At 44.6% G+C, this 13,855-nt stretch overlaps 1 protein-coding gene across 1 annotated transcript in view; it reads right to left on the minus strand.

The window, feature by feature from the left end:
• The window catches only part of SPPL2A (signal peptide peptidase like 2A), a 47,462-nt gene extending 35,495 nt beyond the window's left edge, over window positions 1-11,967 (minus strand). The window contains exon 1 of the mRNA XM_040969894.1: window positions 11,735-11,967. Coding sequence (XP_040825828.1) covers window positions 11,735-11,803 — 69 coding nt within the window. The 5' untranslated portion in view covers window positions 11,804-11,967. The remainder of the gene's footprint in view (window positions 1-11,734) is intronic.
• Window positions 11,968-13,855: the final 1,888 nt, after the last annotated feature.

Raw genomic sequence — 13,855 nt, forward strand, 5'->3', positions numbered from 1 at the left:
TGGCCAGTACCCCGGCTGCTCCACTTCCCTTCCAACTCCCTGCCTGTGGCCTGGGAAAGCAGCTGAGGACAGCACAAAGGCTTGGGACCCTGCTCCTGCATGGCAGATCTGAAAGAATCTCAGATCAGCTCAGCTCCAGCTGCTGTGTCTACTTTGGAACCAGCAGATGGAAGATCTTTCTTTCTCCTTCTCTCTGTAAATGTGACTTTCCAATTAGAAAAAAAATAATAATAAACCTTAAAAAAAATTATACATCAACATCCCAAATAAGACAACTTGGGTTGGAGGTATCTGATGCTAGCTCCTGTCCCCTGCTTCTTGTGAACTCATGCCCTGGGAGGCAGCAGTGCAAGTTTGAGCAGCTGAGTTCCTGCCACTAACATGAAAGATGCAGACTGAGTTCCAAGCTCTTAACTCTAGCCCACTCCAGGCTCTGCCTGTTGAGAGTGTCTGAGGAATAAACAGTGGGTAGAAGCTCTCTCTCGCTCCCTGGTCTTTCTTCATTTTTAAACAAATGTTAAAACTTACGAGGTGCTTGCCTGGTATTATGGGATCTCAAAACAATTCTAATTCATATGACCCAGATCACTTGGCGTCACTAAAAGTCCTCATCTTTCTCTATTCAAGTAGAAGAAATTAATGTTTAAATCTATCTTAATGTGACAGTGATTTCTTTGGCCATTTTTCTCCTAGTTTATGGTATGACAAAGTGTCAATAGTTCTGAAAAGCCAAAAAAGGAAAACTCAGTGGCATATGCTACCTGATATTCCTGTTGCTATACTATTCCCTTACTTTCTCAGACCAAACAACCGTGATTAGAAGAACATGCATCATGAATTTGGAAGTCATCAGGTTACCTAAATGCAGTGAATTTTGCACTGATCTTTTCGGCTGTCTCTTCTGAAGTGGCATCTATGCTTTCTGAAGTCTCTTGGTAACCATCAGCATGTAGGCAGGTTCCTGGCCCTCTGTTCCAAGTCTCCACATGCTGACTCAGCATTCTGGTACCCTGAACAAGACCTACTCTACTCCTGCTCAGGATAACAGCACAGTACAAGGTGTGTCCTTTGACTCTGAGTCACAAAATTTACTGATTTGCTTTTCTCCTCCATTTTCTTTCAAAAGAACCTTCCAGCATTGGTTTTTCTGATTTTGTCTTCACATACTCATTTTGAAAAACAACACCTCTACCCTATATCTATGCCAATCTTTATATGTGCCAGGACTCTATCTTAGCCCATTTTCACCTAGTCAAGGTTAAGTTCCAGGGCCTGGTGGGTGGGCCTAGTGGCTAAAGTCCTTGCCTTGCATGTGCTGGGATCCCATATAGGTGCCAGTTCTAATCCTGGCAGCCCTGCTTCCCATCCAGCTCCCTGCTTGTGGCCTGGGAAACCAGTTGAGGAAGGCCCAAAGCCTTGAGATTCTGCACCCACGTGGAAGATCGGAAGAAGCTCCTGACTGCTGGCTTCAGATTGCTGCAGCTCCAGCCATAGCGGTCACTTGGGGAGTGAATCAATGGACGGAAGATTTTCTGTTTCTCCTCCTCTCTGTTTATCAGACTTTGCAATAAAAATAAGTAAATCTTAAAAAAAAAAAATAAGCTCCAAATAATGTAGTGTTGTGACTAGCACCATGGCATAGTAGACTAGGCTTTCACGTTTGGCAAATGAATCCCATGTGGGCACAAGTTCAAGTCCTGGCTATTCCTGTTCTGAACCAGCTCCGTGATTATGGTCTGGGAAAACAGCAGGGAATGTGTAGGAGAACACATGTAGGAGATCTGGATCTGGAAGAAGCTCGTGGCTCTAGTTTGGCTCTGGATCAGCTCAGCTCCAGCCATTGTGGCCATTTCGGGAATGAACCAATGGATGGAAGACACCTGTCTCTCCTCTCTGCAACTAAACCTTGCAAATAAAAATAAAATCAATCTTTTAAAAATAATGTAGTGTTAAGCTTTCTTCTGTATATATTTAACTCATCTTAAAGGCACTAATAGATTAATCAAACATGCTTTTCCCCTTTTCCTAGAGATTATGCTAAGTAATGTATATAACATTTCCCCCTTAATTATAAATTAGTGCCTCAATTTTAATATTCTTATTTAAAAAGCAGATGTATACTTATTTCTTAAGTTTTAAGAAACAATATAAACGTGACTATAGCTTTCTCTCAACACAATTTTTCTTAAACCCATAAATTTAACTGTGCTTCCATTTGAGATTCTGATGGGTAATTAGCATTTTTTAGAATTCTATATTCCTAAAGCACAGAAATAAACTAATAATGTAACCACTGGTAAATATACTGGGCAACAGTCACTTATCCACTGCCCTTAACTGTAAGCCATGTGAGAGGTAAGCTTTTGCTTACAAACACCTTTCTCTTTTATATAGATGGCAGTTCTAAATCAGCAGTAAGAACACCAGAACTGAAAGGAACCCTCTCAGTGCCAGCTAAGTTGAATTATGTGTAAAATGACATATTTTGGGGGCAGCATGGTAGTGTAGCATGCTAATCCTATGCCTGTGGTGAAGGCATCCCATTTGGGTGCCAGTTCTAGTTCTGGACACTCCACTTCTGATCCAGCTCTCTGCTTATGGCCTGGAAGAGCAGTGGAGAATGGCCTAAGGCCTTGGGTCCCTCTAGGAGGCTGGAAGGCAGCTCCTAGCTCCCAGCTTTGAGCCTGTCCAGCTCTGATTACTGTGGCTATTTAGGGAATGAACCAGTACATGGAAGAACTCTGTCTCTCTCTGTAACTCTTTCTCATCCACTCCTCTAACAATTTAGAAAATCAGATAATGCATACTCGTTAGCCCTACTTCCAATATGCAAGATTTATAGAAAAGAAGTATTAGTAGGGCATCGAATGAGGATTTACGGGGGGGAAAAATCCTAGTGGCCCACAGGTCACAGAAGATGGATGGCCAGAATCATCCCGTGAGCTAGGAGAACTGTGAAGAGGTACTGGGTGCAGGTAGGAGACAAAGCGCCATTCACTTCCTCAATCCTGTGTAGTCTATGAGATTCCAGGACTGGCCACAGGTTCTCCTTCCTGGGGCTTCTCTTCCACTTGTTACATAGTTGCAGCCTTCTTCTTCATGTTCCTTATGTAATCTTACTACTTGCCTTTGTTTGTTTTGTGCTGCTACAATAAAACACTACAGGCCCAGCAGGATGGCTTAGCAGCTGGATCCTCGCCTTGTAAGGACCAGGATCCCAAATGGGCACCGAGCTGCTCCACTTCCCCTCCCACTCTCTGCTTGTGGCCTGGGAAAGCAGTAGAGGATGGCCCAAAGCTTTGGGACCCTGCACCAGCGTTGGCAACCTGGAGGAGGCGCCTGGATTTTGGCTTCACATTAGCTCAGCTCTGGCCACTTGGGGAGTGAACCAGTGGATAGATGATCTTTCTTTCTTTCTCTTCTTCTCTCTGTGGATTTGACTTTCCAGTGGGGATGAATACATCTTTTAAAAATAGCAATAATAAATAAAATAAAAAAGAGGTCATGTAGCTTGTATTTGTGGAGATTCGAGAGCATGACACTGGCACTGGCTCAGTTTTTGCCTGCGCCACATGGCAGGCAGCATCCTAGCAGGAATGTGTAGGAAAAGGGGGATCTCATGGTGAGACAGGAAGCCAGAGAGGCAGGGGAGCGGCCAGCTTTGTTGCTGTAACAACTATATCATGAGAACTCACCAAGATCCTACCCTAATTCTGAGGAATTAAGTGAGTTGAGATAGTGAGCTTCTACTAGGCTCTACCGTCTTTAGTCCTAACTTGTATCGGTACACTGGGAATCAAGTTTTAAGACATAAACTCTCAGGGGCAAACCACAGCACTACCCATGATAGAATTCAACTTTTAGAGAATTTATAATTTACAATAAAGTACACAAATTCAAATTATTACAAGGTCAAGTAAATAACACAAGTGAAATAATCAGGTTTTTAAGATCTTGGGGTTTGGTAAAGCTGGTAAATTCTGGCCTAATGTCATTTTTTCTTAATATAATGACTTAAGGGAAGGCTTACATCTGGAAATCCTACGGGCAAGTTCTCCATAAACAGATCTGACTTCAGGTACTTTCCTAAAAAAATGCATTGAATATAGTAAGTATGATTTTCCCTATCTTTAAATTTCCCTTAAATTAAAATTTAAAACAATGTGTCCTTTCAGTTCTGTATTCTATTTCCAACTTTTAAAAATCATTACTGCATAATGTAGTGCAAAAATATCAAAGGACCTGGGTTCCATTTCTGGTTTTTTTTGTTGTTGTTTTCAAATATTTATTTATTGATTTTATTTAATGAAAAGTCAGATATACAGAGACAAGGAGAGTCAGGAGCTTCTCCCAGTGGTCTCATGCCGGTGCAGGGTCCCAAGGTTTAGGGCCATCCTAGATTACTTTCCCAGGCCACAAACAGGGAGCTGGATGGGAAGCAGGGCAGCAGGGAAACGAACTGGCACCCATATGGGATCCCAGCAAGTACAAACCTAGGACCTTAGCCGCTAGGCTACCACGCAGGGCACTAGCTCCGAAGATTTGAAAGTTAAAGAGGGAATGTGACTAGGCCAAGGGTCACAGAATAATGCCAGCAACTGAATTACTGGCATTCCACGTGAAAGCCAGTTTGAATCCTGGCTGTTTCGCTTGTCACTCTAGCTCCCAGCCATTGCACCTGGGAAAGCAATGAAACATGACCCAACTGTTTGGACCTCTGCTATCCATGTGGGAGTTCCAGGATCCTGGCTTCAGTCCTTAACTAACCCTGTTTGCTGAGGCCCTTTGGTGAGTGAGCTAGTGGATGAAAGATTTTCATTCTGTTTCTTTCACTCTTCCAATAAATCCTTTAAGAAAAAAAAAAAAAGCAATGTGACAAACCAGTCATCTTAGTCACTCAGGTTGCCATAATAAAACACCATAAATAAGGTAATTTAAACAATAGAAACTTGATCTTTGCAGCGTTCCAGAGGCCGGACATCCTAGATGAAGATGCCAGCACAGACTGTTTCTAGTGAAGCTCCCTCCTGGCCCGCAGACAGCCAGCACTTGCTGTGTGCTCAGCAGCTCTCAGCTAAACCCAGTTCTTTCCTCGAGACCCCCGCCTTCAAGCACTACATCAAAGAGGAGACACGGTGTCAGGATTCCATCACATGATGCTGAGGGTATACAATTCAGTCCGGACTACTCCAACCCTCTCTGCAAATTCCTGTCCTCCTTGCAGACAAAATGCATTATCACAACCCCAACGGCTTCCAAACCTTAATTCATTCAGATGTGAATTTTAAAGTATGAAGTCTCATTTAAATATCACCTGACCAAGACATGACTAAGACTCATTCTGAGGTAAAATTTCTTCCCCCTGTGAACCTGTGAAACCAGACAAGCTACATATTTCTAAAATACAATGTGACTAAGTGCAAGACAGGTATTCCCACCCCAAAATCAGAAGGAAGAAAGAGGTATGTTCCAAGCAGTCCATAATGCAGCAAGACAATTTTCACTAAATCTCAAGGCTCCCGGGTAACCTTCTGGCTTGACATCCACCTTCCAGGTTGGAGCTCTGCCTGGTGGTTCCATTACTTCATTTCCCCCAAGGTACTGTACTCATGGTCTAAGGCAAGTATCTCAAGCCTGGTGAGCTACTGTCCAACCCTTGGGGCTCTGGGTGGAGGCTTTCTGAACTACTGAAACTGAATGTCAGCTCTAATGATCTCTTAATTGCCTTCAGGACAAGTTTTTCTCTTTTCTTGAAAAACAACGTAAGTTCACAGCCAAATAGCTCCACTAGCTTGTCCAAGTCATCCAAAGAGTCTGACAGCCTTACTTGGTTTCCTTTAGACTCCATCTCCTTTAGCCTTAACTGGCTAATTACATGGTCTATAACTCTCTATCCAGAGTTCACTCAGGCATCTGGACAGCAATTAAGTTGTTGCTTGAGACACTGACATTCCATACTGCAGTGGCTGGTTCAAGTCCTAACTCCTCCGCTTCAGCTCCAGCTTCCTGCTTACATACATCAGGAGGTAGCAACTGACAGTTTAAGCACTTAGGTCCCTGAAACTCATAAGAGAGACTTAAATTGAGTTTTGGCTCCTGATTTTGACCTGACCTACCCCTGGTTGTTGTGGGCATTTAGGGAATAAACCAGTTCTGTCTGTACTGCTCTGCTTCCAATCTGGCTTCTAGCTAATGCAGTGGGAAAGCAATGGATGATTGCTCAAACACTAGGGCCCCTACACCTGTGTGGGAGAACTGGATCAGATTTTTGGCTCCTGGCTTCAGTCTGATCCAGCCCCAGATTTCCAGACATTTATAGAGTGAACCAGTGAATAAAAGATTTCTGTCTCTCCCCACATTACTTTTCAAATAAATAAGTAAATCTTTTTTATTGGAGAGGCAGATTTACAGAGAGATAGAGAGATAGAAAGAAGGATCTTTCATCTGCTGGTTCACTCCACAAACAGCATAACGGCCAAAGCTGAACTGATCTGAAGGCAGGAGTCAGGAGCTTCTTCCAGGTCCCCCACGTGGGTGCAGGGTCCCAAGGCTTTGGGCCATCCTCGACTGCTTTCCCAGGCCAAAAGCAGGGAGCTAGATGAGAAGTGGGGCAGCTGGGACACAAACCAACGCCCACCCGTATGGGATGTTGTCACTTGCAGGCAGATTAGTAAGTTGAGCCATTGCACCAGCCCCATCAAATCAATAAATCTTAAAAAACAAATAACCCAGATTTTGCAGGTAGGAGAAGCAGCACAATTCATTTCACAGTATACAGTTCAACATGTCAGTGAAGGACCAGCTAACAGAACAAACCTGCTTTCCTCTCACAGCTGAGAAGGTAGAAGCAAAAGAATGTTCTTTGAGTTGGTGTAAGATATAAAAGGCCTGTACATTTTCAGCAAGATATTTTTCTGCTAGGAATAGTGATTATTATTTCAGTATAGTAAGTTGAAGACATTGCAACATGAGAGTACTTCAAAAAACTAGTCAATAAATGCAAGTAAAAGATAAGTTATGTTGGCTCAAAAGAGTTTCTTTCATAATACATGGAAAATTTGTACTGGGAAAAATCTCTGAATGATCTGAAAAAATTTCATAACCAAAATAAAGTCATATTCAAATAGATTTCTGAGAGGTAGAACCAGAGAGAGTGAGACAAAGTGTTCCTATCTGCTGGCTCATTCCCCAACACTTGAGTCTGGAGCCAGACGCCAGTAACATGATCTAGGCATCTCACATGGTGATGCGAACCCAGTTACCAGCATCTTTACTGCTGCCTCCTGGGTCCTCAATGGCAAGTAGCAGCAGTAAGGAGCCAGCCAGGAATCCAACCCAGACTCCCTGTGTAAGCTATGCATTTCACAACTGCTGATCTTCATCTGCTCTGTAAACTCATATTTTCCTATGCATTTTTTGAAGTTTCCTTATGCTGTACTTTAAATTATTTGAAGTTAACAAAACTTTAATAAAAAAAAAAAAAGACAATTATTCAGAAGAACCTTGAAGCATTTTTAGAAAACATATCCAGATTAAATATTGCTCATTCTCTTTGAAACAGAACACTGGGATTAAATCCATGCTATGAAATAAAGAACAGGTGGGGCTGGGACTGGGGGTGGATTGGAAAAGGACAAATATGTAAAATTAGAACAAGGCCAAGACAGAAATAACTACCTGCCAGGTCCACTTGCTTTGTTTCTGTGTTTAAATGTTTACTGGATTTAAATATCATTAGAACTGTCAAATGTAGTCCGAATTTCAAACACATAGTGAGGTCACTCTGATAGTAAATTGACAGGATGAGAAATCAGGGCTAAATGATCTTAAAGGACCTTCAACAAGAAAAGAAACATATTGAAAAATCAACAAGACCACTGCTGCTTAAGACAGATGGTTAGTTCTGGCCAAGCTACTCCATGTCCCAATTCAGCCCCCTGCTAATGTCCAGAAAAGCAGTGGATGGTGGCCCAAGTAATTAGGTCTGGCCACCCTCATGGGACACCCAGATGGAGTTCTTGGCTCTTGGCTAATTTGTCTCAGCCCTGGCTGTTTTGAACGTTCGGACAGTGAAAAATCCAAAGAAAGATTTCTCTGTCTCTTGCTCTGTCATTCAACCTTTTATTTTTATTGGAAAGTCAGATACAAAGAAAGGAGGAGAGAAACAGAGGAAGATCTTCTGTCCGATGATTCACTCCCCAAGTGACTGTAACAGCTGGTGCTGAGCCCATCTGAAGCCAGGAGCCTGGAGCTTCTTTCTGGATCTCCCATGCAGCTACAGGGTCCCAAGGCTTTGGGCTGTCCTCAACTGCTTTCCTAGGCCACAAGCAGGGAGCTGGATGGGATAGGATGTGGGTAAGCCGGATACGAACCTGAGCCCATATGGGATCCCAGAATGTGCAAGGCAAGGACTTTAGCCACTTGGCTACCACCCCAGGTTCTGTCACTCATTCTTTTGAATAAACAAATCTTTTCTTAAAAAAAGAAAACTCAACAAGGACATCTGTTATAGCAGTGAAGATACTGCTTGAGACACCCACAAGCTTTATCAGAGTTCTGGGTTCAAGTCGTGCTTCTTTTCCAATCCAGCCTCCTGATGACATGCATCCTGCTAGGCAGCACGGGATACCTCAAGTACCCAGGTCCCGCCACCCATAAAGGAGGCCCAGAGGAAGCTCCTGCTTCCTGGCCCAGCCTCAGCTGCTGTGGGCCTTTTGGGATGGATGAATTGGCAGAGATCTTTGTTTGTCTCTGACTTTCAAATGAAGAAGAAAATAATTTTAAAACTACACTTTTCTCCCAGAAGGGGAAAAAAATAGAAGAAAGAAAGAAAGAAAGAAAGAAAGAAAGAATGAAAGAAAGAAAGAAAGAAAGAAAGAAAGAAAGAAAGAAAGAAAGAAAGAAAGAAAGAAAGAAAATGGATCATAATAATAGATGCTATTGAAAAAGATTTTTGAGGTTAGTAAAGCCAAGGCCAACTCAAGTCCTAGCTGCTCCATTTCTGATCCAGTTTCTTGTTAATGTGTCTGCATGGCTCAAGTGCTGTGCCTCCCCATTACTCACAGGAGATGCCATAATGGAATTTTGGCTCTGGGTATTTGGGGAGTGAACCAGCAGATTGAAGATCCCTCTCTCTCTTTTCTTTTTTCCGTCTCTCTGTAACTCTACCTTTCAAACAAACTAATCTTAAAAAAGATTTCACAATGTATCCTGTCAGATGTTCAGTCATTAGCACAGTGGCCTGCATGTGACTGATACACACCAAATATTTGCAGAGTAACAGAATGTTACCTCAAACCCTGGGACTGCGGCGCACCCAATTCAGAGCAATGTGCTGACCCACAACAAAGTGTATCAGTGCAGTACAAAAAGCCTAAATTCTAAAACATAAGAGACACATGGTAGCTGTAATGTAAAACAGAGATGGCCTTTAAATGTGTGAAGTCCATGAAATTCTATGAATATTCTATTTAGAGTCTTGGTGAGCAGACTTGGAGCTTTTATCAAATATTTCCCTGTGAGTTTATGAAGATATGATATATGATTGGGTTTTTATTCATGTGTTGAAAATGGATTAGTGGGGATGTGATTATATATATTCTAAAAGTCGGTTTAAGAGATGAAAATGAGGGAGAATCAAGATGGCGGAATAGGGTAAGGACACATTTAACCAGATGGAGAGACATTAGCCAGTATGAAGCAGAGAGAGCACGTTCCAGGAATGAGGACAGAACGACAGCAGAGTTAACTGAAGAAGACCTCAAGAAAATGAGGGATACAGAATTCAAAACACTTGTTTGAAAGCTTCTTAACACCAACGAGAAGCATGTAATGCAGAAATTCAAGGAATTTAAGGAATATCTCAGGGAATGAATCAAATGAAAGCTGATATATCAGAAATTAAGAATTCAGTGGAGCACATTAAAAGTACAGTGAAAAGTATCCAAAATAGAATGAAGGAAGCAGAAGAAAGGATCTTATAATTGGAAGATAACTTTCTGTTACCAGGGGGAAACAAACAAAAAGCAAAGCTGGATCAAGCTAAAAACAGTATTCAAAAACTAAAAGACACTATTAAAAAGCCAAATATCAGAGCTATGGGAGTCCCAGAACATACAGAAAGAGAAGTTGAGTTTAAAAATGTATACAATGAAATAAAAAAAAGTTTCCTTAATCTGGAGAATGAATTGGTAAACAACATCCAGGAGGGGCACAGGACTTACAACAGGGCTGACCAAAAGCGATCTTCAAGACACATGATCATCAAGCTCTCTTCGATCAAACATAATGAAAATATCCTTAAATTGTTAACTATATCTTGACAATAGGATATTGGACTCTGCCATTGTCCATGCCCGCAATGATGGTTATATGACCATTTATGAAGAACTATACTATAGTAATAATATAAGGGAAATCATGGGAGGGGGTAAGTGAGGGAGGGGTAAGGGAAATCCCAGGGCCTATGGAACTGTATCATAAAATAATTTTTAAAAAGAGATGAAAATGAGTACAAAAACACTGTGATAACTTGTCTATTAGGATATATACCCGTGTACACTCAGATTCTTTTAAGTACATACATTAACTATTTAGGTATCATCTTAAAGAGGGTGTGTTCAAAATTTTCATGGCAAATGTAGATTATGGATTTCAATTTATTCTGCACCAAAATATCTATTCCACGAAGTTTTAAAACTTGTTCTCCCTCTCTCAGAGAAGCATTTTTAGATAAACTCTCTCGTGTTGCCAAGGCTGTGTGAACACATCAAAGGCACTCAGGGATTTGTGGCTCGGGTTGTTTTCAGCTGATATTACAGCACACGCTTTAAACTGAAGAGTAAGCCAAACATACTCTTTCAGAGAAGTGACACATCCCTGTGGCAAAAAAACAAAACAAAACAAAAAAGTCCAGGCACACATCCGGTGCCACGCTGGGTAAAATAAGTCACAGGACACCCACACCAGAAACGAGTGAACAAGCCACGGAAACAGAAGCCCTCAACGCCGGCTTCGGGAGCCCCCAAAAGAGGCTCAGGCGTCTGGAGGCTGACTTCCAACACGAGACTGCTGTTGTACAAGGACAACGTGCGAACACACTCAGGTGTCATTTCTGCTTAGCCCACCCTCCAGCCAGCAACCTCGCCAATTAGGCAGGGAACCGAAAACCACTGAAGACCCTCCAAAACTGGGGTGTGTTCTAGTCAAAGCTATTTTAAACGAATCCTGACCGACCCTCACAGTGGGCTCCAAAGAGCCCACAACTGAGGTAGGAACTGGGCGGGGGGCGTCTCCCTTCAGTCCCCGCTCGAGCACTGGACGACTCCACAGCTGGGCAAGCTGGTCCCCAGCCTCCCTCCGGCAGAGATAACCGGGACTACAGAACCTAAGGCCAACACGGGGGGGGGGGGGGGGGGGGAAGCCCAGGACGGGAGACAAACAAAAAGTCTCAGGTCCATCGGCGGGGGAAGTGGAGAGGGCCGGGGGGTCAGCAGACCTCCCTCCCAGAAAGCTTTCAAAGTCCGGACAGGGGCAGGTGGGGAGAAAAGTTGAGGCAGGCAGAGGTCAAGGCTTCGAGAAGGCTGGGGAGCGACAGGAGGGGAGGGGACGCGCAGGGAGCCCATAGGCCGGGGGAGCCCCAAAGGAGGGGGAGAGAGGGCAGGAGGACGGGTGAAGGAAGCGGCCCCGGCCCCGCCCCGTCCGGGGACGCTCAGCGCCCGCCCGCACCCCTTACCAGCGGGAGGAGGAGGAGGGCCCGGAGCAGGGCGGCCGCTGCCGGGGCCGTCCACCGCTGCTGTTCCATCGGTCCGACCGCTGGACGCCGGCGCTGCGGCGCGGCTCCGAGTCCCTCAGCGGCGCTGCCTCGGCGGTGGAGCAGGACGCGACCGAGCGGGCTCCGAGGGGACAGCTGCAGTGCTGCTCGCGGCCGCCACGGCAGCGCCGACTTCCTCTTCCGGCCCCGCCCGTCCCAGGCGCGGAAACCCCCTCGAGGGACTCGCGGTGGCAGCGGTGCGCCCGGCGCGTCCCGGACCTGCTGTTGCGGGTCCCCGGCGCGCGCTGTGCGAGCTCGCGGCCCCTGCGTGCAACCCAGGGGTTCAGGCTAAACACCTGCGAGTGCCCTCTCCTTCGGCAGATCCTCGTTACTCTCAGCAATGCTGAACACGCGAAATCCGCCCACGGCGTTCCTGGACCCCAAACTGCCATCCCATGAAGCCATATAGCTTGAGATCTTTGCAAACATGAAAATCGAAATCTGTCACTCATCACACACGGAACAAAGCCACTCTACCCTGGCCTACAGAGTTTACGCACTGTGGCCCCTGCCTGCCCTCTCACTCCTCCCCACATTTTGAGCTGCACACTGGACCTTCTGGACTTGGTTATCAGAGCCCTCCACACTAGGATACTGTTTCTCCCTAAATCTCTAGGTCTGGGTTGTTGGCATTTGCCTAGTAGCTGAGATGTCGACTTTAGGGGGAGGGGAAATTGACATAATCTTTAAAAAGGAGCCCTCTGCTCATTTCATATCACAATTTATTGTTTTTAACTTCCTGATAGCATTTCTTTTTGTAATGACTTAATTTTTAGAAAGTCAGATAAGATTTATGGAGAGAAGGAGAGACAGAAAGAGCTTCCATCCGCTGGTTCACTCCCCAAGTGGCCCCAATAGCCAGAGCTGAGCCAACCTGAAGCCAGGTGCCAAGGCTTTGGGCCATCCTTTGCTGCCTTCTGGAGCAACCAGCAGGGAACGGGATGGAAAGAGGAGCAGCTGGGACACAAAACCATGCCCATTGGGGGATCCTGGTGCTTGCAAGGCCAAGATTTAGCTATTGAGCCATTCTACTGGGCTCAATAACATTTTTTAGTTCTCTGCTTTCTTCATAATTTTCTGTGGTTTTTGTTTTGTTTTGTTTATGCTGCCGCTCACTTGATGGGTGTCTTTGTATCTAAAGCAGTTCTAACCGGTCTTCAAATCATGTGCTGGGTGACTGTTGGATACCAAACATCCAAACATTAGGCAGACCATGGTATTAGTGTATATTAGATCATATCCCTGAGGTTCCACATTTAGCAAGGCACCCAGAGGTGGGAGCAAACACAATTCAGGGGAAATGAGGACTCTCTTGTTTTTACAACATACCATGGGAGTATTAAAGGGAGGTCATGAGCAGGGTGCCAGGAGCCTGAACTGAATGTAGAAGGGTGAGTTAATGTTAGCCTGGCAAAGGACAGAGGATGAGGAAGCGGTGTACCTCCCGGGAGAGTGAAGTGTGAGTGTTCAAAGGTGATGCTGGAAGAGCTGCAAAACCTTGGCCATGGATAAACTTGGGGAGTGGTGATGAAGAAGTGTGAGGAGAGGGCAGAGGCCAAATCACAAATAATTTGGGGCTGCTTGAAACTTGAAGCTTCATCCTGTGGATGGTGAGAGCCAACAAACTACAGACAGAACAATGATAGACCATTTCAATTTGGAAGCTTGCTGCATTGATTATTGGGGTGGCAGACAGATGGAAACAGGCAAGAAATGGAAGCCAGAGACCCGTTGGACAACTGCAGTCACTTGACCCAGGCCAGGGAGAACCAGAGTATGAGCAATTGGATCTGTAAGAAAAATTGCCAATAAAATTTGATAATTGGGAGACGGAGAGGCATGGTCCCAGGGTCCTGCTCTGGGGCATTTATTGCCCTAGATTCCATAGGGGACGGGAGAGGTGGATGTAGAGGGCTAAATGCTTTTGCATACAAGCTTGAAATGCTTATGGGGAAGGGCCCGGTGTGATGACCTAGCAGCTAAAGTCTTCACCTTAAACGCACCGGGTTCCCATATGGGTGCCAGTTCTAATCCCAGCAACCC

Source organism: Ochotona curzoniae, unplaced genomic scaffold (assembly GCF_017591425.1).
Source record: "Ochotona curzoniae isolate NIBS_2020 unplaced genomic scaffold, NIBS_Ocur_1.0 scaffold_4701, whole genome shotgun sequence".
NCBI classification, from domain to species: Eukaryota; Metazoa; Chordata; class Mammalia; order Lagomorpha; family Ochotonidae; genus Ochotona; species Ochotona curzoniae.